We start from the raw sequence: 27,739 nt of genomic DNA on the forward strand, positions 1-27,739 counted from the left end.
GTGTAGTATTTCTCAAAATGTCTCCATGTAGAAATGTCCTTATTGGCTAAGGTGGATTTTGATCATGAATATAGACCTATAATTTAAATTCAGCATTCCTGGCACTCCGTCATGCCCCAGATTCCCAGTATCAACAATTTTGGATTTGTGTGGACAGTGAGAAAGACCACTGTTTGGCAAGGGAAACACCTGAGGTGAAGCTCATGGCCTTTATCCCCCAAGAGAGAAACAGAGCACTCTTTAAATAGTTAGAAATCTGTTGAGTGGTTTATAAAAGTGAGTGTGGTGACATCAGCTCCCCTGGAATCCTTCAGTTTTCCTGGGTTAGAAGAGAGATTCATCGTGAGGTTACAGGGAAGAAGCAAGTTGAAGCTGATATCAAAGTTGGAGACAGAAAACCATTAAAAACAGAACTTGGAAAGCATAATATTCTGGAGCCAGTAATTTTAGGAGGATACAGACCTACATACTTAATAGCCCTTGAGGGCATTACTGTATCATAGATGGTCTAAATTGTTTGTTTGTTGAATTTGAATTTAATAAAATAGTGCTCATGAGTTTCTGAAACATGAAGTAAAGTTTAAATTATATTCAGAGTACTCTGTTTAGAAAGTGGAAGGGTATAGTATCATTTTAGAAAGATTTTAATTAGTAGTAACTAAAAAAAAATTTTTATTCAGGATAAACTTTTAGAAGATTCATACACAGAGGATATTTTATTATCAAAAGTGGCATTGTTTTGCATAACAGTTCTAAGCATATAGTAAAAATTGAATAAATGCTTTTTTTTCTTGGTGACAAAACCTGGGATTGAACCAGAATAAATACTTTCTTTTTTTTAACATCTTTATTGGAGTATAATTGCTTTACAATGTTGTGTTAGTTTCTGCTTTATAACAAAGTGAATCAGTTATACATATACATATGTCCCCATATCTCTTCCCTCTTGCATCTCCCTCCCTCCAGCCCTCCCTATCCCACCCCTCTAGGTGGTCACAAAGCACCGAGCTGATCTCCCTGTGCTATGTGGCTGCTTCCCACTAGCTATCTATTTTACATTTGGTAGGTATATATGTCCATACCACTCTCTCACTTCGTCCCAGCTTACCCTTCCCCCTCCCCGTATCCTCAAGTCCATTCTCTAGTAAGTCTGCATCTTTATTCCCATCTTGCCCCTAGGTTCTTCATGACCATTTTTTTTTTTTAAGATTCCATATATATGTGTTAGCATATGGTATTTGTTTTTCTCTTTCTGACTTACTTCACTCTGTATGACAGTCCCTAGGTCCATCCACCTCACTACAAATAGCTCAGTTTCGTTCCTTTTTATGGCTGAGTAATATTCCATTGTATATATGTGCCACATCTTCTTTATCCATTCATCTGTCGATGGACACTTCGGTTGCTTCCATGTCCTGGCTATTGTAAATAGAGCTGCAATGAACATTTTGGTACATGACTCTTTTTGAATTATGGTTTTCTCAGGGTATATGCCCAGTAGTGGGATTGCTGGATCATATGGTAATTTTATTTGTAGTTTTTTAAGGAACCTCCATACTGTTCTCCATAGTGGCTGTATCAATTTACATTCCCACCAACAGTGCATGAGGGTTTCCTTTTCTCCACACCCTCTCCAGCATTTGTTGTGTGTACGTTTTTTGATCATGGCCATTCTGACTGGTGTGAGATGGTATCTCATTGTAGTTTTGATTTGCATTTCTCTAATGATTAATGATGTTGAGAATTCTTTCATGTGTCTGTTGGCAATCTGTATATCTTCTTTGGAGAAATGTCTATTTAGGTCTTCTGCCCATTTTTGGATGGGGTTGTTTGTTTTTTTGATATTGAGCTGCATGAGCTGCTTGTAAAATTTGGAGATTAACCCTTTGTCAGTTGCTTCATTTGCAAATATTTTCTCCCATTCTGAGGGTTGTCTTTTCATCTTGTTTATGGTTTCCTTTGCTGTGCAAAAGCTTTTAAGTTTCATTAGGTCCCATGTGTTTATTTTTGTTTTTATTTCCATTTCTCTAGGAGGTGGGTCAAAAAGGATCTTGCTGTGATTTATGTCATAGAGTGTTCTGCCTATGTTTTCCTCTAAGAGTTTGATGGTGTCTGGCCTTACATTTAGGTCTTTAATCCATTTTGAGTTTATTTTTGTGAATGGTGTTAGGGAGTGTTCTAATTTCATTCTTTTACATGTACCTGTCCAGTTTTCCCAGCACCACTTATTGAAGAGGCTGTCTTTTCTCCATTGTATATTCTTGCCTCCTTTATCAAAAATAAGGTGACCATATGTACGTGGGTTTATCTCTGGGCTTTCTATCCTGTTCCACTGATCTATCTGTTTTTGTGCCAGTACCATACTGTCTTGATTGCTGTAGCTCTTTGTAGTATAGTCTGAAGTCAGGGAGCCTGATTCCTCCAGCTCCATTTTTTTTCTCAAGATTGCTTTGGCTATTCGGGGTCTTTGGTGTTTCCATACAAATTGTGAAATTTTTTGTTCTAGTTCTGTGAAAAATGCCATTGGCAGTTTGATAGGGATTGCATTGAACCTGTAGATTGCTTTGGGTAGTATAGTCATTTTCACAATGTTGATTCTTCCAATCCAAGAACATGGTATATCTCTCCATCTATTTGTATCATCTTTAATTTCTTTCATCATTGTCTTATAATTTTCTGCATACAGGTCTTTTGTGTCCTTAGGTAGGTGTATTCCTAGATATTTTACAGAATAAATACTTTTTAAAAAGAATTCAATATATAAAGGGCAAATCAGACTTGGAGCTTAACTCATGGAATATGGATGATTCTCATGCAAACTTTCAGAAATGTAGTTAGTTACTTGACTGTTGAAGGACATTGATAATATATTCCCTACCTATTTTTCTACAAATTGTTGACAATCACGACAAGTCCAAATAATTACTGATCCAGCTGAGCAAGTAATTGACCTGAATGCCCTCAATAGAACATTGAGATATAAAATCACTTCTGTAAAGTTGATACTTTTTTTTTTCAACCTGAAATAATGACACTTTTGTTTCCAGCTTACCTCTTGTTTCAGGCTCTCAAGATTTGAAAACTACCAGTCGGTGGTAAATATAGTAAAGAATCTGCAGTCAACCCACACTCTTCTATATAATTAATAGGATTGCTCAGTTTATCTGCTTAAATTCTGAAAATCTCTTTATCCTTTATCTGCAGAAACCCTAATCGCTTGAAAAGGAAAAGGCTGAGGAAACTTGTTTTAAAGCTGGGTTTAAACAATTTTTTTTTTTTCCTGCAGCAAATTCTATTGCTGTAGTTCCCTGGGTTACTTGCATCTCTTCCCCATGCTATTACCCTTTTAGGTATTTTAAATGGCATGTTGCATTCACTTGAACAGATGTGAGTTGCTTGCATTTTCTGGTGAGATAAGCATTTCTTAAGGCCTCTTCTATTCAGTCATTGGCTGGATTTCATCAGGTCCCGGGAACAGGGATTTAACTGGTCTGGGAACTGGGAAGCCTTGGCTCTGAGTTTCACTCTGTGATTTGTTAAGAGTCCTTTGGTTACCAGCCACAGGTATGATTGGCAACTTGAAGCAAAGGAAATTTCTTGGAAGGATAGCTGAGGTGCACATAATCAGGTGACTGAAAATCAGGCTTGAACTTGGGCAGGTGCCATAGCTTTTTCAGAGGCTGGGAAGCAGGAACGCCAGCAACAGTCTTGCAGTGGGGACAGAATGGTAAGAACGCCACTGCGAGGATGAAATGAACATCAAATTCCAGGGAGGTTGGCTTAGACTGGATGTCAACCCCACTCTTGATAGACATGTGCTGGGACCCCCAGTTATAGTCCACTGGGCTCCACCCAGTAATTCCTTAAGAGGAAATTCAGGAGGCAGTTTGAGGAAAGAAATTTCGTGCTGGGCAGATAACTTTGTCCACTACTGTGCTACAACCTGGCATCTTTAAAGTTGTTTCCAGCTTTAAAAATGGACACTCTCCCATGAAAGCCTTTGGGGTTACCATGTGCCAGTGATGCTTGTTTCTATGAATGCCTATAAAACCAGTGAACATTAATAAGACAAACTGGAAGAAGACGTTTATGAACACGAGTGGGTTATGTAGCTGTATTAGTTACCTACTGCCGCATGGCCATATCACTACAAACTTAGCATCTTCAAACAACTCAAATTTATTATGTCACAGTTCCTGTGGGTCAGGAGTCTGGGAGTGGCTTAGTTGGGTTTTCTGCTTAGAATCTCATAAGGCTGCAGTCAAGGTGTCGTGGCTGCGGTCTCATCTGAGGTCCAAGTGGGGAAAGATCTGCTTGCAAGCTCACTCAGACTGTTGGCACCATATTCAGTGTTTCAGTTTCTTGCTGGCTGTTGGTGGCAGGCCACCCTCAGCTGCAACAGCTGCTCACAGGTCCTTTGTTGGGCTCCCCAAACATGGCCACTCTGACTCCTCCAAGTGGGAAAGGCAGGCTCTTAATCATGTACACACACACTCACACACACCCCATCACCTTCACTGTGTCCTGTTGGTTAGAAGGAAGTCACAGGTCCCACCCACACTCAAGGGAAGGGAATCCACAAGGGCGTGAACACCAGGAGGTGGGGGTTATGGGGCAACTTTACGAATCTGCCAGTGGCAGAGCTGGGTGGGACAACCCCAGAGCTGTCTCAAAACCTGACACATCTCCTTTCTTTCTGTGCATCTGATTTCCCCAAACCTCCATCCTAGGGAGGTACTTCTCCATGTGTAGACCTGAGAAGGGGGGCAGAACAAAACCTGGCCTGCAGTCTCTCTAGCTTGGCTATCGGGGAGCAGATGTCAGGAGATTCACCTCCTTGGAGCTACAGTGACTGCCTGTCTGGGTTGGTGTTTCTCTCAGTTCTCTGTGCAATTATGTAGTAGCCTCCGCTGAACTGTATCTTTAGTCTATATCTACTACTGGCAACTTACCTTCTCTGTATTGAATGGATTTACTTTCTTTCATTTATTTGTGTGTACATACTGCCTTCCTCAATGATACTATAAGCAAAGGCAGGAGCCATTTCTTAAATCAGGAACCATCCACATGCCCTCCAAGTAGGTTTATAAAAGACAAGGCAGAGGAACTTTGGGGGAAATAGTTCATATTGGCTCTCTAGTGGTGTGGAGGAAGAGGGATCTCTAGGTCAGCGTGCAAATCTGCCTCTTAGCTGTACTTGGTTGTGCAAACAAAACATGTATATTTGAAAGCTTTGAGCTTGTAAATGCTCAGATTACCCTGAAACAATGTGCTTGGTTCCTGCTAGAGCTGCTGGGCATGCATCTGGAGGCAGATGGGTAATGAACAGATAAAGAGATAAAGACATGGGTTAAGTCCTTGCATACACTGGCAGTGTGACCCTGGACTTGCTGCTTGAATTTCTGGAAGCCTCGGTGACCTCATCGCCCTAGCTTGTAGAGATAATGCCTTTAAAATGTGTAACAGTGCCTGGCACATAGGAAACAAGCAGGAAGTAGATATTACAATGATCCTTTAAGACCCTGACAAGGGAAGGCATGTGTTAATTCTTAAGGTACAATTTGTTGCATAACCAGGGGATCAGGGAGGTGCACACTTAACACATTATAGCTCGTTCCTTCTCTTGGAGCTCATGGAGGGTTTGCTGTGGTAGTTCCTTGAGTGTGGACGAAATTAGAATCCTTACTGCTACTTGCCCACCCCTGGAGCTGGGCCATTTGTAAAGTGTGGAAAGAGGACTGTAGCTGCAGCCCCTTTTCTGTCGACAACGGGACGGAAGAGGGTGGATGCTGGCCATGCCATGCCATGCCAGGGCAGGAGCATCCCAACTCACACCTCTCATTTCCAACCTCCCAGGGCGTGGTGGAAAGCCCAGGGGACTAAGCTGGCTGTCCTTGGCCAAGCAACGCTTCTCTGAAGCCATTTTCACTCTGTAAAAGTGGGGCCATGTGGAAGATCAAAAGAGGGGAAGAACGTAGGCAATAAACTTGGCATATCTAAGGAAACCCAGGATGTATTCTCCGTACTAAGAATTTGCCTCAGAGGCTCGAGAAACTTTCCTTTTCTTCCAAAAGGCCAAATGAAAAGTTAAATACATTTTAGAAAAGTTTTAATTTGAACAACTTATGATTAAAAATACATTTTATAAATAATTTTTCCATAGACTTGATTAAGTAAGGATTGTTGCGAACTTTACAAAAAGACATACTGCAACAACAGCTGAAAGAAATTACAAAAAATATAGCTACAGCCCTATTTAAAAATACAACATTGTACATCACAGCGTTTTCTTTGTGCAAAGTTGTAGAGAGCGCTGCGTTAGGCCTGTCACAGATTCACTCAAAGGGAAGTAAACTTTAACACAGTTACTAGGCATAATAGTATAGGCACAGCTGGAACAACGAATTCTTTCCCCCAGAAGTTAATATACCTCAGTTCTTTTATTTTGTAGGACTGATGGCTGAACTTAGCTTAATACAAATATATATTTTATGTGTGTATGGATATATATAAGTATGAAAACAAGTGTCTGTTTTGAAATTAAGTAAACTCCCAACGTATTTACAGCATTTTCAGAGAACGTGTTCTCCATATCAGTCTGAGGATATCATCTCTGTTAAACAACTCTAGAAGATTAAACGAGGCCGAATCTCTCAATTAATGGACATCCTCCGTTGAGACTTCCAGTTTTCGCTGTGGAACAAAGAGAGTTCCTATGGAGGTGTTATTAGCACCGTCGAAATCCACGCAGGAGGAGCCTTTCGGCTTCGTTGGTCCACCTGGGGTACGGAAGAAGCTTTCAGCCACTAATTGGGACCCTTTGGGTGTCACAGGAACAGGCTGATTGGAAAGAGAAGAATGGAGAAAAGTCAAACCCATGCAGACAGGCACACCTGGCAACCTTAGAAAACTGGACTGGAGGGACACGTCACATGATGGGAACCTCGCATGCCCTGAAATCTGCCGGCTGAGCCTGCATGAGTTTCATGTTCTCAATTATTTTTGCTAAGGTGAGACAAAAAGCTCATGATAACCCCATAAAATGGATTCCTTGGGCACTCTTCCTGGGTTTGGAAGGAAGGCAGGCCTTTAATCTCATCCCTCTCCCAAAGGAGAAAAGCAAATGTGAGTCTCCCGTGATGCTGATATTGGGGACTTAATAACCTAAGGAAAAAAATAAATGGAAATACTCTTACCTGTTGTGCCCCTGTCACTGCAACTGATTGTCCATTTGTTTGGTTCTGGCCCAGGACTGATACGTCGTACTTGGTGGCCCTTCCTTGCTGAGTGCCTGCATTTTCTGGTGTGACACTAACAGCCTCTATTCTTGGAGACACAGGAACGGTTCCAGGCCCAGGGCTGGCGGACACCTGCATACCAGGGGAGATGAGGCCCAAGTGCTGCAGAGTGAAGTTTACAACGGCTGAGCTCGGGTTCTGGACGGGAACGGGGTGGCTCGAAGTGAGAGCCGAGTTGTTCCCGACAGGGACGGCTGCCACGGAAGTTGGTGAGACCATTAGCTTCAAAGGTGTTACATGAAAAGAGGGAAAATTAACAGCAGTGAGTTCAGATGATGTCACTGGAATAACACCTGGAAAGAAAAGGGGGGAGAATATCTTAAAGCACAGGCATTTGTCCGAGAAGCATACAAGGCTTGAGTGAACTTGAGAATGACCCACATTTGAACAGTGTTTTACGTACACTCACCTGCAATCGGGGAGCTGTAGATCCTGTGGTTTGGGGAAAGTGTACCTGAGCTTTCTTTACTAGACAAAATGGACTCTGCCCCCAGGGTTGAGCACTGGGTAAGAGGGATTAGGTATCCTGATGGGAACAAGGTCTAGAAAACAAGGAGGAAGCGTTTATTTTACACACAAATATGGAAGAAAAATGGCCAAGCGCCTCTTCTGGGGCTAGTATCCCTTGGTGGTTCTCTCATCAGACTAAAGCCTCCAATGGTATGGGCCACGGGCAGGCCAGCTATAATGGCTCTCTGAAGACAATAGCCCTCCTTCCCATTCCAGTGCTTGTCCTGAATAATACAAACCATGTGTTTCTTAAATGCCATCTGTGGTCTTAGGAAGTGTCCTAAAGCTAGCACTGAACCTGCTTAAGGACAGGATTTACCCAGCACATCCCCCCTGACCCCCACCACTGACGCCCTAAGTCCTGCTACCAGACTTCTTGGTATGATGTGGTACTGTCAGAGCAAGTTTAATGCAGCTGGACACCGTAAAGGCACTGCTGTGTTATTATCTGATTGTCCTTGAATTGTGTGGGATGGTATTTCCCAAGAATATTCTGAGGGGCTTCTAGTCCTATGGGATGCAAGCAGGCACTCTGCGAATCATAGTCAAATATGTTTGGAAAATTCTGAATTAAACAAAGGAAAATGGTCTTTATGACAGAATCTCTAAGGGACTTTTATGATGGCATGCATTGTTCTCCAAGGGGGCATCATGTAACATTTCCTAGGTTATTCAGCAACTAAAGTTTTGGTAGTATTAGTATTTAAGGAAAACTTTAAGAAATGTTGATTTACAGAAAGGGAATGCCAAACCGTAAGCCAAAAATACAGCCTCCTGGCTGTTTTTTTTTTTTTTTTTTTTTTTTTTTTTGCGGTACATGGGCCTCTCCCGTTGCGGAGCACAGGCTCCGGACACGCAGGGTCAGCGGCCATGGCTCACGGGCCCAGCCGCTCCGCGGCATGTGGGATCTTCCCGGACCGGGACACGAACCCATGTCCCCTGCATCGGCAGGCGGACTCTCAACCACTGCGCCACCAGGGAAGCCTTTTTTTTTTTTTTTTTTTAACAATGGCAGAGTGAATAGGTGCAACAGAGACCATATGGCGCACAAAGCCAAAAACATTTACTATCTGGTCCTTTACAGAAAAAGTTTGCTGACTCCTGATTTAGAGCAAAGGAATTATACTATACATTTTTTTCCCCTAGTACTTTAGGTTCAAATGATACCAAACAAACACCCTTATAATATACAAATGAAAGGGCAGGGCACCAGGGTTCAAAAAATTACAGATAAAAAAGAGAACTGATTAATTCATATTAGATGCCCAATTGTCATGCAGCAAAAGCTTTAGGGAATAAAGTTACATTCCAGACCGAAATGGCCAGAGTGTTGGGTTGTGTGTGTCTGCACCATGCCTGCTGATCCTTGTACTTTTCCAAACAGAGACAGCCTACATGGGTGGCTGAGCCGCCTGAAAAGTCTGCTCAGTCTTACCAGGAGCAGGATTGGTAAAAGCGAAAAAGCAGGTCTTGTAAACTAGGGGCCCTCCTTTTATCTTCCTCTGGATCTTTCTTCTCGCCATTGTCAAAACAACAGTCTATACTTTGATCTAGCTGTTAATAGGTCTGGTCAGAATCCACAATGCTAAAGGGTACCACAGACTTTCAATTTTGTTTCTTAGATGCTTAGTTCTATTCAATATCTTTACTAGTAGGTTCCTTAAAGACTGCAGCAAAAAAGAATTTTCAAGGGGTAGATTTAGGTGTTTTACAAATAGCTGCTCTTTGCTATCTTTAATCGTACTCTCTCATGGTATGAGTTTTTCTGGTTGCCGGTTTAACTCTTTTCAAATTTCCAGCAAGACCTAAAGTACTCTAATAATAATTATCCTTCCATTTCCTACAAACTATATTCATCGCAAAATTTTTTCACCTATAATGCCAATTCCTTTTTTTAAAAAAAATTAGAACTATTAAAATAGGATGAAAGAATTTGACATATTTCAACTTGCACATCTTTCATTGAGCCTACATTACCACTCTTACCCCCCTTCCTATGACACTATCCTGTTTTATTTTCACCATACTTCTTATCATTCACTACCTGATATGTTTGTTTGTATACTGTCTTCTCTCCACCCCTAGAAGTGTAGATTCTTAGTAAATGTTTGTTGAATGAATTAACACATGAATCTCTCACTTTCTTTGTTCTGCTCAGTCCCTGCTAAAAAGAAATGGTCAAAATGAAGTCAGAGATGAACAAAGAGGCAGGGGACGTGAAAAATCTATCCAGTGAAAACCCTAATCCTGAATAACTAAGTGAGCAATAGGAGACCATTATTAAATCATACCCATTGGCTCAAAGAGATTATGGACCTCCCAGAAAATCGAATCAAGCGAAGCCTTGTGATTTTCCCCCTCGCATGGACATTAGATGCAAAATGATACTATGCTAAGATAATGGATGTTTTGAATGGTTACCATGAGGCCATCCTTAGGGAGGATTTGACAAACTCTAAAGCCTCCTTAATAACAACAGTTACAGATAATACCCTTCAGCTTCTACGGTGCCTTAAAAGGACCACAAACCCCTTTATGTAAAACATCATGTAATAAATGCACTTAACCTCACAAAAACTGTGATATGGCCCTGGGGCAAGTGCGCAAAAGCAACCACCCCAAAGGCAGGTGCTGGGTTTGGTTTGATCCAGAGCACAGGTTTGATCCAAAGCATATTCTCTTTACACCCAATAGACGATCAGGAAAAACTGGCAGAACAAATTCTTTATAGATGTGGAAAAACAAGATGAAGGGAAGTAAAATAACTTGAATTAACAGCAGGGACAAAATGAGAGATTAACTTCTGCTTCCACGTTTAGTGGTGTTCGTTTATTTGGTGATGCTGTCTTTCATATATAATTGTCCTAAGGGAGGAAAACGAGATAATGTATGTAAAAGTGCCTAATACTTCTGCTGTATGGTATGTGGGTAGGCATCCAATAGATGTTCATTCCTTCCTGAATAAAACTCCATCTAGGAAGAAAATTGTCTAGAACATCAAAATCTCTAGAAACCAATGCATCAAATATACCTAAAATTAGCCAAGCTAAGTTTGATTTTTCTATTTGCACAAAATGGAAATTTTGGTTTAAATTTTAGGTAGAAAGTAAAAACAGGGGGAACAATTTCTCTTCTAGGCAACGGATGCCAGTTACATGACATCAAACAAACATCAAGTAATGGCTCAGAAAGCAGGAGTTAAAGGGACCCTATGTGTCCATCCATTTATTTGGGGTCACGGCTGCTTGTAAATTATTTAAGACTTTCATGGCAGGTGTTTGCATTCCAGTGTGTGACGGGAGAAATGGACTTAAGGACAACCACCCGCAGTGCTTTAAAAAGAGAGCAAATAATCCCTTCCTCCAGAGGTTAAAAATGTCCCTGCCATCATCCCAGTAAGGGGATTAGCTGTCTGAGGCCTTGTTTGGATTATGGGATGCTAAGGAACAGTTCCCTGTTTTCTGAGAGACTGCTGTTTGCTCTGGTAAATTTCACAAGCCACCAGATTCTCTCCTAATCAACTGGGGAGCTCCTAAAGCTTTGCACAGTTCAAGGCTGTACTTACTGTGGAGACATTTTCAAGTCCTTTTAGGTCTTCTTTAAATTTCCTTTTGGAACCATTGTCCTCGAGCATGCTTGCCCTCTTTGAGCCTCTTTCTCCAGCAGGCTCCCTGTCTCGGTTCTTTGTACCTTGTCGCTCTAGCCCTGGCAGCAAGCTTCCAGGCCTGGCGGAGGCACTGGACTTTGGCGCATCATTGGCTGCATTCTCTGTGGTGGTATCCGTGGAACCTTTTGATCTCGTGGCGTTAGAAGAGGGGGTGGGGCAGACCGTGGGGCTCAGGCCTTGGGGCGGTGTCATCGTTTGGGCCTGGGCAGGCTGCAGGTAGATGGCATATGATGGGCCCGAAGGGGCCTGAGGTAGGATCACGGGCACTGCCGATGGCAATGGGCTGGGGATGAGGGGGACCACCCCCAGGGGCTGGATGAGGGACGGTGCTGTCATCTCTAGCTCAGCATTTGCTGGAGTGTCCAGAGGGGCCACTGGTTTGCAGTGCCCAGATCTTGCCAGTTGTACTTTCACTTTCTTTCTGGGTTCACTAAAAGACAAGATTTAAAACATGATACAATGGAAGCATGTTCTCTAAAATGTTCTACCACTTCAGATTGCCCCAGATTGAAGCTATGCTTTTATGAAACTAGCAAATAGTTTCTGTAATGATTCAGTATAGAAAAGATTCTCTCACCAGTTGCCAAGGCTAGTGCCTATTCTTACGTAAAATAAGTAATCCTATCGAAGCAAATAAAGTAATGCATCCTGTTACTAAAGAGCGTTGCCTACCTTGATTGCTCTTCTAACTGCATTTTGCAAATAGCTGCGAGCTGAGCCATTTTACTGGGGAAAGGCACAGAATTCTGAGAACTCTCAGCTGGTAAAATAAAAAGAAGGTGGAGAGGATTGGTCAAAGCAAAAGAATACATGTTCACACAGATGAAACATCACTGAGGTCAAAGGAACATGCACTGCTCCCCCAAATCACCCAGCAATTAAACAATAAACCCCACAAATCACTTTTTATCCTTTAATTCATATATAGTTAGTCTTCAAGTGGGTTTGGGACTATGGAAGTTGAAACAATTCTCTAGCAAATCCCGCGGGATCAAGTAAGCTAAAAAGTCGGATAAAAAGGAATTCTTCCGAACAGAGCCCTGACGTGATTGTAAACATACCTTTGTTGGTTTTGATAGGGCTAGTGGGAGCAGAATTTATCTTTCTCCGATCACTTTCTATGCTCTTTACCAGTTTGATGAGAGATGGGTGTCGAGTGAAGTTTGGTCTCCCACGTGCGGAAAAGAGGTTTTTGGCACAGTTCTCTTTAGAAGACCGCCTCCCTTCCAAATCAGAGGGAGCAAAAGGAAGCACTGGGCCAAGACCTGAAACAGGAAAGGGCAGTGTGTGAATACACGGTTGGTTCGGCCTCCTTCTGGGGTATGAGGTCAGAGTGTGATTCTAAAATGATTTTAGGAATTAAACTGGCCATAGTTAATAGAGCACCTACTATGTGCCAGATACCGTTTTAAGGGCTTCACCTACAAAACCTTGTTTATCTTATTAAATAAATTCTGAGATAATATTTCACACTTTAACATCTCTGAAAGCTGTTGTATCTTATAACCAGTGGTGTGCTATAGTGTGACTGTTACTGATTTTTTCTTTCTTATTGATATATAAAACATTGTGCATCTCAGAATCAGTGGAGACTTAATCTGATGAAATATGGTGACCCTCACTACTATGGAGTGAATGTTTGTGTCCCTCCCCACTCCCCCACCCACCAAATTCATATGCTGAAACCTAATGCCCAATATGATGGTATTGGGAGGTGGGGCCTTTGCGAGATGCTCATGAGGGTGGAGCCTTCTTGCATAGGATTAGTGCTCTTATAAAAGAGACCCCCCAGAGCTCCCTAGTCCCTTCTACCACGTGAGGTTACAATGAAAAGACGGCTGTCTAGAAAGCGGGTCCTCACCAAACACTGAATCTGCTGGTGCCTTGATTTTGGACTTCCTAGCCTCTAGAACTGTGAGAAGTAAATGTCTGTTGCTTATAAGCCACCCAGTTGATGGTACTCTGCTATGGCAGCCTGAACAGGCTAAGACACTCTCTACAACTTGGGTAGGTACTTCTCAGGAAATGCATCCCCATTTCAGAGACATTTCATACATTAACTGACTCACGGTCTCTTAGCTTGTAGAATGTGGGCCTGGGATATGAACCTGATCAGTCTAGCCCAGAGCCTACACTGTGAATCCCTGTACCAAAGGACCTCTCTCTGTAGTTATATCCAAAATCACAATAACCTCTTCCCACTTGTGGGTGAGGAAACAGTCTTGGAGAAGTAACCTGCCCAAGGCCACAAGGCTGATAAGTATCAGAGCTGGGACTGGAACCTAAGCCTCGCTCTGCTTCCACAGCCCATGTTCTTCCCACTTTCCAGCACTTCTGTGTGGGGATCTTGGTGGAACACAAAATGTCAGAATCCCAGAGTTGAGAAGGAGACTAGAATATTGATACTGGAATGAATTTACTTCATATTCTCCATGTGCACAGACTCTGTTACGGTCACTGAGCAGCATAATAATGACAGAAGTAGTATCTTATGCTTCGTGATGCTTTCAACTTTCTCAAATCCTTTCACATACAGATTCTGCCTCCTGCACAGGATGTGCAGTTGTTATGGACCTTGGCTGCTGACGGAGCCAAGAGCTAAATTTTCCATATCGGTTCATCTTTAATTGTCATTTCAATCACTTATATATGTTCTTTACATGTGGGAGTGTGGGTAGGAAGGGAAAGGGAGAATATCTCCAAATGTGCGTTAATTCAAAATAACGGAGCAATGAATGAAAGAAAACAAATACATACCACTGGGATTTGGACTGATTTCTGGGCCTGTCCATTTAAAAGCTGGTTTTCGGCCTCTTTCCTCTGTAACGTGAACTTTCTTGATAAGATCCAGGCTACTCAGAACATTAGCTATATCATACAACCTCCTAATTTTTGCTGGGGGGGAAAAAAAGTGTATACATCCCTTAGTGGAATAATGAAAGATCAAAGGACTTTGCTTCATAAGGACTTCATGTACATTCAAAGAGCTATCCTAACCATCAGTGTCAGAGAAAAATGCGACTCTTAAGTTATGCTAGGGACACTGCTTTAATTAAAACAACAAAAAATAGTTTTAAATATTGAAAAGACGCAGTTACTGATGATACTGAATTTTGAAATGACAAAAGTACATGTTGGAAAAGGAAAAGTGACTCAACGATATCACCTTATTGGGAATCATGTTACAGATTTTCTAATAAAAATTTACCATTGCTGGGCATCTCCTAGTGAGGATTCAGGATTATGAACAAATAGAAATACAGTATCGATGATAAATGTATTGCTTTCCTGCTTGTGATAGTTTATAAAAAGATTTATTTAATAACATAAAATATTCTATAGCCCATCAAAATTTATAAATTTTCATACTGTCCATATGTAATATGAAAAGTAGAGATTTGTTAATTCTATAAATCTTACATATCTTGAAAAGTTTTGCTACATAAAGTCTGCCTTTACTTCAGCTTGACAGTACAAAGTTACAAATTGAGCCCCTTCTTCATGGCCATGCCAGAAGGTTCTGAATCCCCTGGGGATTCAGGAAATTACACATCTGTAGTTCCTGGAATAGTTTCCAGGGCTGTGACTAACCAGTGAAATGGAGAGCTGAAAACTGGTGGCTCAGAGAAAGCGGGCAGCCCATCGGTAGTATCGGGATGTGTTTTTTGAGATGACAGATCTCCCAAGCCCATTGCCAGCATTATTGCCTTAATCTCTATTCATTTTGTCTTTATAGGGACACTGGAGATGTCTGAATATACTTTCATATACTCTTAATATACTTCACCAGTACAGCTTCCCAGGGATGGGAAGGGATCTGTGTGGTAGCTCGCAGGCATTCCCCCAGCCTCTGCTGTGGCTCGGGGCAGCTCTTCCTCACCAGTCAGCCGGGTCCCCCGAATGACCCATGTCCAGGCCAGCCTCATGCCCTACTTGGAGGTCGCTAATGCCCTCAGGTGTCTGCTGAACACTCCCTTCCACACTCTCTACTCCTTTTTGAGGGGCTTCCTGCAAAGTCTGTTCTTAGAGGCAAGGGTAGAGCTGTGTTAGGGACCTAATCTACGGTCTCTTTGCAACTTAGAGCAGATATTCTGGCTAAAACCACTTTCAAAACGGCGAACCATCTGTGCTGCAGGTCACTTCTGGGGACAGTGTTAGAAGTTACTTTCACCCTCAAATATGAGAGGCAGTGGAAAGAGCAGAGACCTGGGTTCCAGTCCCACTTTACAATTTACCGCTCATTTAGATTTCAGACAGTACAGATTCTACATGTGTAAAATGGAGACAATGTTACAGTAATAAAGGAGGTAACATTTAAGGAACTGTATAAGCCAAAGTGTCAGATAAGAGTAATTATATACGTATCTTTGAATCCCACAAGTCAGCTAAAGCAGTATCATCATGGCTTCTGGGGAGAAGTGAAGATACAAAAGCCTAACTAGATATGATCTGTTTATATAACAAATGTATTTGGAAATCAGTTAATAACCGAGATTTTATTATTTAAGAGTAGGTCCGAAAGTCCATGGCAGTCGTGCCACTTACTTTTAAACTTGCTTTTATCCAAATCTTCCACATGGTCCTCCCCAATTAAAATCTTGGCAGCAACTTCCAGGCTCACTATCTGAGGCGTTGACACCAAAAATAGCATCACAAATTTCTGGCTCATCACTCTTAGAGACTTGTCTTTGCGGCTGTTTACAGAGGCTTTGGAGAAGGAAGAGGATTAGAGAATTAAAATTCATGAAGGGACAAGTGCTTTCTAAAGTAACCAGGCTAAAAATACCACAACCTGATCCCACGGCTGATGTGCAGCATTTTCACATTAAAAGCAGCAGAAGCTTTGAGCGTGGTTCCCTAAGGAACCTCTTCTTTAGACCTCCCAGAGGTGCGCTGCCGCCTGAGCTTTTCAGCAGCAGCTCTCACCTGCCCGAAATTCCACTCCAGGAAGTTCGACAAAACACATGTCTGGGTGTCCGTTTTGGCCAGTGTTTGATTTGATGATCGGATCCTCTATACGGTAACTCTTACTAAAGTCAAACTCTTGTTCATATTCTTTCTTTTTGATCATCATAATCTGCTCGGCGTACTTGTTCTCTTCCCCGACGCTCTTCAGAGTCCCAAGGGTTTGGTTGAGGTTGTGTCGGCCGTGCCAAGTGTATCTGTTTTTGGCAAGCCGGCTCACCATGTGCAGACTCTCTAGAACGTTGACGATATCGTAAATGCGTCGGCGCTCAACATCTGCAAAGAACGAGCAGTTGTACCTTACTAGGATCAGATTTTGTAATGTGGATAGAATTGAATACCTTTTCCTTCCAGGGATTACTAGACAGTAGGTTCTGGATTATATTAACTTTATTTATGCTCAACAAAGAGTGTGAAGATGAGAAAGGCATGTCCCTGCTCTCCAAGGGCACAAATAGTTAATATGAATTAGAAAGGTGACATTTATTGAGGGCTTCCACTGCGCCATACAGGTTTAGGACATTTTTACCCTAAACTTGTGAGGTAGGCATTATTATCCACACTTTAAGGATGAGGAGATAGAGGCTCAGGCTGGCTAAGCTGTTCACCTCAAGGCACAGAGCCAGTAAGTGGCAAAATCAAGTCTTCAGTGCTCTAAATCCCACACTCTACACTCCATTTCTTTTTTTTTTTTGCGGTACGCGGGCCTCTCACTGTTGTGGCCTCTCCCGTTGCGGAGCACAGGCTCCGGACGCACAGGCTCAGCGGCCGTGGCTCACGGGCCCAGCCGCTCCGCGGCATGTGGGATCTTCCCGGACCGGGGCACGAACCCGTGTCCCCTGCATTGGCAGGTGGACTCTCAACCACTGCGCCACCAGGGAAGCCCTACACTCCATTTCTTATATTAGTTCCCAACACACACACACACACACACACACACACACACACACACACACACACGGCTGTCATATGATAGGTACAAGGTGCTGAGATTCCTTGCTGTTCCTGGAACTTGCCAGATATGCCCCTGCCTGAGGCCTTTGTGCTGGGCTGCTCCTTCTGGCTGGAATCCTTCTCCCAGATGTCCTCATAGCTCCCCACCTCGATTCTTTTGAGTCCGTGCTCGGATGTCACCCTCTTAACAAGGCCTGACCTGACCATTTCATTTAAAATTAAATTGCAAATTGCAAAGCACACCCCTAGCACTCCAATCCCCCTCTACCTTGGTCTACATTTTCTTTTTTCCACAGCACATATTACCTTCTAACATATATCATAATTACTTACTTATTATGTCCTTTGCATATTATCTATTGACCCCACTAGAAAGCAGGTTCCACAGGAGCAGGGATTTTGTCTTTCTGTTCGCCAATGCCATCCCAGCTGCTACAACATTGCCTGGCACATAATAGGTGATCAGTAGATACCTGCTGAATTAAAGGGTACATCCTCCATAGCTACAATGAAGTGTATGTGAAGAGATGAATCTAAATAGCATATTCTTAAAATATGAAATAAAGTTGATATGTATAAACACGTATGAGAAGGACAAAACTTTCTTCCCAGGGTGATAGCTAGATATTAAAATATCCTGTATATCTCTTCACAGATCCAGATTATCGTATTTTCATGACTCCAAAGGTATACCAAGTTTGCCACAGACTCCTTTTTAGCTGTAACTAGATTTGAGTCCATGAAGAGAGGAGCGAAAGGGGGCAGGGGAACACAGTAACTTTTGGCAAACACAAAACATTCAGAAAATGCACTGGTTCTCAGAGTAGCGCTGAATGGCAGGGAGGGCTAAAGCCCTGCTCCCATGCCCAGAGGCCGATCCTCATTGTAAACTGTGAAGAAACCATTCCACAGCCTGGCTCCAGTGAGAAACAAGACCCAAGTTCAGAGTTGTAGCTGTTTATGAAACAAGTCATAGAACAATGGTGCCTCCCTTTAAAGCATCAGAGCTTTCGAAATGCAGTCAGAGCAATCTCCATTGTGATTTTCTGCTTCTGTTTTAAGACTTAACTGAGACTGGAAACTGTATGCGGTTATTCTTAAATTAATAGGGCTTTACAGATGGATAACTTCTGTGTGGCCTTGTGTCATTACAAACACTGGCTAGATGAGTGTGGGTCTGAAGAAGTCAGTCTATGAAGTCCCTTTAATGATTAACCATTTCGGTGAGCTCTTTGCATACTTACTAAGTTCCTCGGCTACTTCATCAAGACAGATGTCGTTATTCACAGCAGGGTTGGGATAGTTGGGATATCGAGCTAAGAACTTATGACACAACAGTCCTAAACTTTTCTCTTTTCGACTGGGTTGGGATTTCTCATATTCGTCTCCAGATAAGTGTTCCTACAAAGAAAGATGTAAATAATGTCTTATTCATAAAGATTTATTGGGGGCATCTGCGCTCAATGACTAACACTTATACACATGGTTTGCTTCAATAGCTACAAAATTGGAAAGAAAAGGTGTGGAGCCAGGATAAATTGCTTGACAGATCTGAAAGGGAAGAAGTTCATAAGTAAGTCACAGGTTCAGAATTCCCAGGGCTGTATTTGATGGGGTCCAGACCCCTCCAGGGCTCTGAGGGGGGTGATGCTTTACACTGCTAGTGCTTCTGCAACAGCTTCACACTGCTCCCCCGACCCCCGCTCCCCAAATCCCCCAGTCTCCACCCAGGCCTCTGAAAACCTACATGTAAACAATCTCTGGCCTCAGGTAATCCATTTCCGTTGTCAAACAAACCCCTTTTCTGATCTCTGTAGCGGATCTCTGGGCTCACGGCACTGATTAGCATTTTTAGGTTGGCTGTTGGTGTCCACGGTTCTCCCTGGGAGATCTCCTTGGGCTTGGTGGGTGTGGTTAAAGGGCCAAAGTCAGGTTGGATCTCCGCCAACACTATATTTGCTGCGGTGGATTCTTTCAGAGGTGTTTTCACCAGTCCCCTTTTATGTGGCTCGAAAAAGAGATTTTCCTGGTTCAAAACAAGTAAATTATTAAATCCACTGTATAAAAGGATTTATCAGATAGCTTTTGACTCTAGAAATTGTATAAATAGAATAGTGCTAAGAAAAAAATGCCTAGTGAGGTTGTCGAGTTGATTAAATTAGTGACTATATTCCAATGATCACGTTGACACTTGTCCATTCTAATAGCTAAATTTCCCATTTTTAACTTTTCAACAAAGCATGGACTTAAACTTTTCATCTTATGTTCCAAGAATTTAAAAAGAAAACTTTAAGACTTATAATTTTTTTTTTTTTTTTTGCAGTACGCGGGCCTCTCACTGTTGTGGCCTCTCCCGTTGCGGAGCACAGGCTCCGGACGCACAGGCTCAGCGGCCATGGCTCACGGGCCCAGCCGCTCCGTGGCATGTGGGATCTTCCCGGAACGGGGCACGAACCCGTGTCCCCTGCATCGGCAGGCGGACTCTCAACCACTGCGCCACCAGGGAAGCCCAAGACTTATAATTTTTAAAAATTTGATTTTGAAATAACTTTAGATTTAGAGAAGAGTTGCAAAGATTGAGCATTCCCGTATACCTTTCACTTAGCTTCCCTTAATGGGACTGATAATTTTAAGTGATCCCAAACTCCTCGGAGTGACTTTGACTTATGACACTGTAATAAGTAAACGTCTCCACGGCAGAAACCATGTCCCATTCATCTGTGTATCTAGTACAATGACTGCATGCAGTGGCTACTCAATAAAATACCACTGATGCAGAAAAGTCAGAGAGCCAAGGAAACAAGGGTGAGGGCTAGCATATGGTCAGACTTGTTGGCAAAATCCACTGGGGAGCAAAATCCAGAGTGCCTATGAGCAGCATTTCCGACCAGAGAAGTCTGCTCTTTGAATATTTAACCTTTTCACTTTACAGATGGAGAAAATGGAACCCAGAGAAGTAAAATTAGTTACCTAAGACCACAAAGCTGGTTCCTAGCAGAGGCTGGACTGCCACTGAGAAACAAGGGGGTACATTATTAATAGCTGTTCATACTTAAGACTGATGGAGACTATATTTCTTCTACTTTTGGCCACTGGTGACTTCACACATTCCTACCACCTGTATCTATTTTATTTTTATTTTTAAAAAGTTTGATTAGGATGTTTATTATCATGTTTTTATTAGCAGCAACAAAAGATGTTTGTCTACAATTTACAATGTACAATGACCAGTCAATCCCCCTCTTGCATTGCTGTGCATTAACTGTTCTGTTTTAATGGAAACACTGAGAATACATCTATATCTATAAGAAAATGCTTAGGATGGCAATAAGCGAAAGAATAGAGACTCACTAATTCTTTTTTTTTTTTTTTTTTTGCGGTACGCGGGCCTCTCACTGTTGTGGCCTCTCCTGTTGCGGAGCACAGGCTCCAGACGCGCAGGCTCAGCGGCCATGGCTCACGGTCCCAGCCGCTCCGCGGCATGTGGGATATTCCCGGACCGGGGCACGAACCCGTGTCCCCTGCATCGGCAGGCGGACTCCCAACCACTGCGCACCAGGGAAGCCTGACTCACTAATTCTTCAGTGACTTTAGGAACAAAGATTAACGGGACTATTTTATATGTCTGTGACTCTTTAGGATTTATCAAGTGGTTTTCCATTTGTGTTTTCATCCAATCCTGTAGTTCTATTCTACAGAAGAGGACACCCAGGCTGAGCGAGGTCACACAGGACTTGAATCTGAATCTCCTCCATCCAACTATGGTACCCTTACATGGAAGTCAGTGTGATGGACCCAAGGGGGGGACCCTCCCCTGATGGTGCACTTGAGAGGTGCTGATCCAAGAAGGGGATTTTTCTCAGGGCTGCTGTCCTTTGCCTCTGACCATCAGAAGCAATAGCAATTCTCTTATTTGACTACTATCTAAAACTTTTAGGAAATTTGCATATTTCATTTTTTTTTTAACCTATCAGTATTTGGACATCAATCAAGATACCCCTCACTGACAGTGTCCCCTATAGTTAAAAGAGACTGGTGGTTTGGTAGAAAATGATCTTAACAGGAAATCCAATCTCAAATCATGTCAAATGCCCTTTCTGAATTCCTATTGTTCAAGAATCCTCAGAAATATCATAAAGCAACTAACAAATTTTATTATTCTTAAAAATACCTTTTCTCTCTACTTTATCTCTTTGAAATTTCTACCAAATCATAAAAAACTAGAAAGAGTAATCCTAGGTAATTTTCCCCTCTTCAAAAATTAAATTTCCCTTCCTTCTGGGTTTTTATAGGGGCTAACCAAAAAAGGATAACCAAAAAAGGATGCGGCATTAGTAAGATATTGGATATTGAAAAATCATGGAGCTAAATCAGGATGATGTTGCATTTAAAACTGCAAGGATGAGTATTGAAGCTAAAAAGGTACCTTTTCGTTCTCCATTCTGTAAATTTCTCATACATTTAGAGTTTCTTTAAAAATGAAAAATCTGGATTTCCTCCCAATATCCTGATGGTTCAAGTAGTCCAGGTAGTCCAATTAAAAATTTTAATATCCTTAAAGAAAAAAGGAAATAGAAAAAGTTAAAAATAAAAGCCGTAGATCTGTTGAAAATAACTTCATGGACACCACAGGCTACTGAAACAAAGGCTAAAGAAAACTGACAAACTACATTTACATTTTATTCCCGACCACAGACAGCCCCATGGGGCAGAGAACTCCATCAAACGCCTGTAAATTCCTTCAGCTAACCGATCTGCTGTCATGAGACTTCAAGCAACCCACAGAATTTCCAGTGACAGCCCTCTCCCACCTTTAGAGAAGGCAAACCATTCTCCAGACCCCACCGAATGGACTGTAGCAAGCACAAGCACCCACCTGTTCACAGATCAGAGCTCGGGACTCAGAGCATGAGCCCAGGTTCCGGCTAAGCAGCCACAACCCTAAGTATCTGGATAAAAGTCTGCATCTAGATGTCTGATTTTCTCCCTTGACACACACGTGCATAGGCTCAGCAGTAAAGTCTTGGGAAACAGCTTGATAGGTAACTTACAAATTCAGTCCTTAAGCTCCAAACGTATTCTGGGCATTTAAAGAGCGCCTTATGATTAAGACTTTTTTTAAAAAAGACTTCCTTACAGATGCGGCTTCCTTAAAGCGCTATGTACTCGCTATTCAGGCGGCTAGTTCACGCCACAATGTTGGAGCCTACCATGGAAGGCTGCATTTGCTCAGCAAGGCAACCAGGTACAGTCCCCCTGCCGCCACCGGCTCCCGCGCCCCGCGCACTTCCCCTAGCGCCAGGCCAACTGCCCCTCCCCCAACCGGTCCCATTCAGCGCGCCGCCCGCCAGGCAGTTCCTGGACAGCATCCTCGCGGTTTCTAGGGCAACGATTCCCGACCAATCAGAGTGCTGGTCGCGGGCCTGCGATTGGTTGGCGGCGCCAGGGGCGGGTCCGGACCTTCCGCCTTCGATTTAAAAATTTGGCGCGGAAAGCCGGACCGTGGTCGGCGCCGCCCCTTATCAGCGCGGGGCTTGAGCGCGGGCAAACCCGCGCCCGGAACCACAGCATCCCTGCCCCTCCCCCTCGCTCGCCCCCTCCCCTCTGCGCGGGAGCTCAGCTCCTCCCTCCACGGCCCCGGGAGGAGCGAGAGGCGGGAAACGGCCGCCGCTGCCTTCCCGAGCCCTCTCCCGGTGCCAGGCTGGCCGAGCGCCGCGTCCCTCTGCGCCCCGCTGACCTGTCAGTTCACCTCACGGTTGGAGCCGACGGGGGCTGAGCGGGGACTCCTCGGCACCCCTTCCCCGCTCAGGCCCGGGAGCCCGCGTGTCGGGCAGTCAGTCGGTCCTTACGCTGCGCAGAGGTGGGTGCCGGAGGGAAACGCCGGGACCGGGACTGGCGGGCCGGCGGGCGGGCAGAGGGAACGTGACCGTCCAGGAGCAGTCAAGCCCCCGATTTGAAATTAACCCGCTCCCGGCGCGAGCCGATCCCGCGGGCAGGGAGGGCCGCTCCCCTCCCCCACGCCCGCTCATCCCGGCCCCGGACCTCGCGCGCCAATCCGAGCCTCCAGACTGGAGCCGGCGGCGAATCAGGGTGCAGGCACCGCCCTCCGGTCCTGCCTCCACGACAGAGTTGGGGGAAAAGTTAAGCAACTTTTTTTTTTTTTTGGCAAACACCCCCTCCCCTAGCTCAAAGTTGGGGAATGAAGTTTAGTCCGCCCGGGGCACGCGGGTTGGGACGCGGGCGCTCCGCAATCCCCAGCCTGGGTCCATCCCACCCGCTGCCCAGCCCCAGATCCGCTCACCTGCCCTGGGGATCCCAGCCAGGACCATTACCCCTTCCACCCATGGCATGCATTATTGTGTTGCCCACCATCTGCTCATGGCCTCTAGAAACGGGGGTGTGGAGGGAGAAGCTTGCCAACCGGAGATCAGATTTGATGGGCGCGGGGTCTCGGCCCAGACTTGAGAACGCAGGTGTGGGAGGAGGAGGAATAAGGTTGAAAACCCGCCAAGCCTGTTCCAGGCGTCCCTCGTCTTCCCTCTCCAGGTCTCCTCCCGGCTCCTCCCTTTCCCCCTCCCTGTCGTCTTCCCTCGCTTTTCCCTCTTTTTCCGGTTTCCGAGCCTCGGGCAGCTTCAGCATGGATTATTGTAGAGTTCTAGATTAATAGGAGGTTTGGGAGACACTGTAGTGCAACGCCCTGTTTTGCAGACGGGGAAACCGAGGCCCGGGGCGGCAGCGCTGCCTTTGCCTGTGCCTGGATTGTTTGCGCCCGCGTTGTCTTGCTCCGCTGTTCTCTGCTTTAAAGCGTTTCCCTTTTCTGGGGACCTGTGCTGGAGTTGCGGGACCGCATTTATTGCCCAACAGCGCCTAGATCAGGGCGCCCATCTATCGACTGGTTTGAGCTCTTCCTCCTCTTTTGTAATTTCTCATCTTTTAAGCTCCAGCAAAGCGCGGGGCCGCAATCCCCTAGCGTGTAACTTATTTATATTTATCAACGAATCACCCAGTCCTGACTTGCAGCGCGGGATATTCTTATATTCCCGGACGCGATATAAGGGCGGGGATACAGTGATACTGAGGCTAAGGTCGCCGTGCTGTAGCGACAGGCCGTAGGACTGGGGGTCCCGGTGGCGAGCGGTGGCTCTTTCTGCCGCTGAACGCGACCTCGGGGCGCGCAGGGTGGCTGCCCCGAACGGTTAGCGCCGTGGTGTCTCGGTCCTTCCCTCTCCGCTACCCGGGGAGCGGGTCCTACCCGGCTTCAGGCAAGTGTCGCTCAAGAACTCGCTTCCACCTGAAAGCCGACCTTGGGCGCGGTGCTGTGCAGAAGCCAGCGGCCACCTAGAGCTCTCAGATTTAAAATAAAGTGAGGTCACTGGGCAGGGCCCCACCGGGCCCCACCCCCGACAGCACTGAGCAGCTCGTTCTTACTGAGCCCCGGTACACCTTTTCCGGAGGAGGGTGTGTTTATATACACATCAACGAAAGGGGGGCAGTTGGTGCTTCTGCTTTAGCCACTGTTTCACGGATTGTTCCCCCTCTCCCACCAGCATTTACAGGAGTGTTCCTGTCCAGCTCTGCTCAACCTACCTTAAGTTTTTACAACCCGGGAATCCTCTTTAAAGGGAAGGTCTGATGCCACTGTATTCAGAACCGGTGACTGATGCGTTCACATCTGTGGTCTACGGGGGCATTCATGCCCTAGGGGTCTGAGGGCCAAGTACCTGTAAGGCAAATAATGCAAGGAGCCACCGCCTCTGGTGAGGCTGCACAGATGTCATCTCATTCAATACTCAGCACAGGTGTTAACTGTGAGTTACCATCCAGAAAGTGAAGTAGAACTTTTTTTTTTTTTTTTCCGGTACATGGGCCTCTCACTGTTGTGGCCTCTCCCGTTGCAGAGCACAGGCTCCGGACACGCAGGCTCAGCGGCCATGGCTCACGGGCCCAGCCGCTCCGCGGCATGTGGGATCTTCCCGGACCGGGGCATGAACCCGTGTCCCCTGCATCAGCAGGCGGACTCTCAACTGCTGTGCCACCAGGGAAGCCTGAAGTAGAACATTTTTAAGTAACAAACCCCAGGTCTCGGGGTAAGTGGCTGGTCTGGGATTTGAAGCCAAGTCTCTTTACTCCTGAGGGCTTTCCACTGAAAGCCATGTTCTCCACTGTGCTTGGGCCAGTCCGTACTTCCTTCACAGGATAGTTGTGCCCCATTTTATAGAGAAGAAAACTGAGGCACAAAAAGGTTTAAGTGATAGCCAAGTTAGCTATAGAGTCAGGATTATAATCCAGGTCTACCTGCTCTCAGTTCATATATCCCATTCCACTGCTTCTGAAAGTCCCTATAAAAGCAATGTTGGTGACACATTAGACCACTCTTGACTACATAACCCCTCCCCCAACATAACAAAATATAGAAAAAGAGGGATCTGTAATTCTTGTTTTAATGACAATTGTCGTGTCTTATTGAAACATGCAAATTATAATCCAGTTTACTGACTGGGATGAAAAGTGGCCCTATTAAGAGGGAAATGATATAGTTTTAAAGTCTTAACAACCCTTTCATGTAAAGGAAATGAAAAAAGAAAGCAAGCTAAAACAATTCTACTCAACACTGTATGGTGTGTCTGATTTGAAATTCAGCATGAGTGGAAAGGAAAGACACAAGACTAACTGAAAACTTTTATGTTTACTGCACAACCAAGAAGGAAGGATGAAGGGACAGATTTGAAATCTTTTTTTCTTGTATTGCTGTCAGACGTGTTTTCCAGTTATATAATCCAAGGGAATATTCGTGCATTTGTTGCTGGTCTTTTGTTCACCATGTTGTATAATCTGTGTCTCACTGAAGTAGGCCAGTCTTTCGACTCTCTGCTGCTACCCTTATGCTAGCACAACTTGGAGGGTGAGATATTGGGTAACGAGTTCAGCATTAAACAATGTAAAAAGATATCAGAGGTAATGGGGAAAGATGGGAGTCACCTGAGGTGTCTAGATTCAAAGGTAACATTCAGGATTTTGGAATCACGGCCCTTTTCATTATCATCAGAACCTCACACACGGGGTGTGAAAAAAGCAGCCTCTTCCCTGCTGACCAGGGCAGGTCAAGGAACTAAGAAAAAAGTTGCTCTAGCCAGTGGGCTCCTAGACCTTTCCCTCTTGCTCTCTCACTGCCTCCACCCCCCAAGTGCTTCTATCACCCGCTCTACTTCCTGACCCAGTGGGGGCAGTGCGGGCTTGTGCTTTTTCTGCAGCACACATTGGCACGACCACTACAAAAGAGCCATCTACAGCTTTCAGTGGCACAGATCGCCATGTGCTGGGTTAGGTCGCAGCTGCTCCCAACCAGATCTCAGCCCTCCCTGGGCTTTTTAACTAGTTGGTTACTCTTCCTGAAAATGAAGCATGCTGAGTCCACTTTGGACAAGGTTTAAAGAGGGTAGATACGGCAAGGGGTGCAGGAGGGTAGGAGAGCCTGGAGGTGGCTTGTGCTGACGGTGGAGCCAGAACTGGTCAGAGCCTGCTGGGCTGTGTGTGAGGTTTGCTCCAGCTCTCCTGTGACTTCCTGTGGGGAACGCCACTCGACTCCGAGCCCTGAGCGGATATCTGCAGCCCTGAACTCAGCTGCCGCGGCAACAGTTGCTGCCATTTATTGAGCAATTATTGCATCTAAGTTTAAAAGTGCTTTGGGGATAACAGAACACAAAATACTGAGGACCCTTTTTATAGAATTGGAGTCTGAGTGCTGTCCTCATTGCGTTACCGCATCATCTGATCTTAAAATTGTCATAGACCTGAGGATCATGTAGGCTTAGCGCTTATCTTGGATTGGAAGAGCCCATTTTCCAGGTTCTAGAGTACTGAAAACATATACAGATTCTTGGCAGTGGGGGCAGGAATTTAGTACCTGAGAAAGTCCCAGTCAATGCAGGAATCCCATAACCTCCCTGATCAGCGATGGCTACCCTTTGCTTGAAGTCTGGTAGGGAAGGGTAACAGTGCTGGCCCCTTCAGGCAGGTTCCTCACACTCTGTCCTGATCATAATGCTGTGTATGCCTCTCTTGTTATACACACCCCACCCACACCACTGTGAGCTCCTGGATGGCAGGGAAAGGAACTCCCTTATATCTCTCTCCCCGCAGTGCTCATCTGGATGCCTGGCCCAGAGCAGGGGCTTGATAAGTATTGGTTGATTAAATAATTGCCCAGAGTATACCTTGTCGTTTAATCTCTATCTTCAGGGCCAAGTTCAATGCCTGGCACATACTCGGTGCTCAATAATGTTAGAAAAAATGAGCTCATAATTACCATCCTTTAAATTTTTTTTTTTTTAACTTAGCTAAATAC

General features: G+C 44.5%; 1 protein-coding gene across 1 annotated transcript; it reads right to left on the reverse strand.

Annotated features, from left to right (window-relative positions):
• Positions 1 to 6,124: 6,124 nt before the first annotated feature.
• E2F8 (E2F transcription factor 8) lies at positions 6,125 to 22,329 on the reverse strand. The gene is made up of 13 exons (XM_060017342.1): positions 22,271 to 22,329; positions 21,821 to 21,948; positions 19,142 to 19,420; positions 18,639 to 18,795; positions 16,402 to 16,716; positions 16,021 to 16,182; positions 14,233 to 14,370; positions 12,537 to 12,740; positions 12,148 to 12,235; positions 11,374 to 11,905; positions 7,708 to 7,840; positions 7,197 to 7,591; positions 6,125 to 6,840 (listed from the first exon to the last, which is right to left on the reverse strand). The coding sequence occupies exons 2-13, from the start codon at positions 21,833 to 21,835 to the stop codon at positions 6,658 to 6,660; spliced, it is 2,601 nt and encodes an 866-aa protein (XP_059873325.1). The 5' UTR covers positions 21,836 to 21,948; positions 22,271 to 22,329; the 3' UTR covers positions 6,125 to 6,657.
• Between the last annotated feature and the right edge of the window lie 5,410 nt (positions 22,330 to 27,739).

The sequence above is a fragment of the Delphinus delphis genome, chromosome 8 (assembly GCF_949987515.2).
Source record: "Delphinus delphis chromosome 8, mDelDel1.2, whole genome shotgun sequence".
Classification (NCBI taxonomy): domain Eukaryota; kingdom Metazoa; phylum Chordata; class Mammalia; order Artiodactyla; family Delphinidae; genus Delphinus; species Delphinus delphis.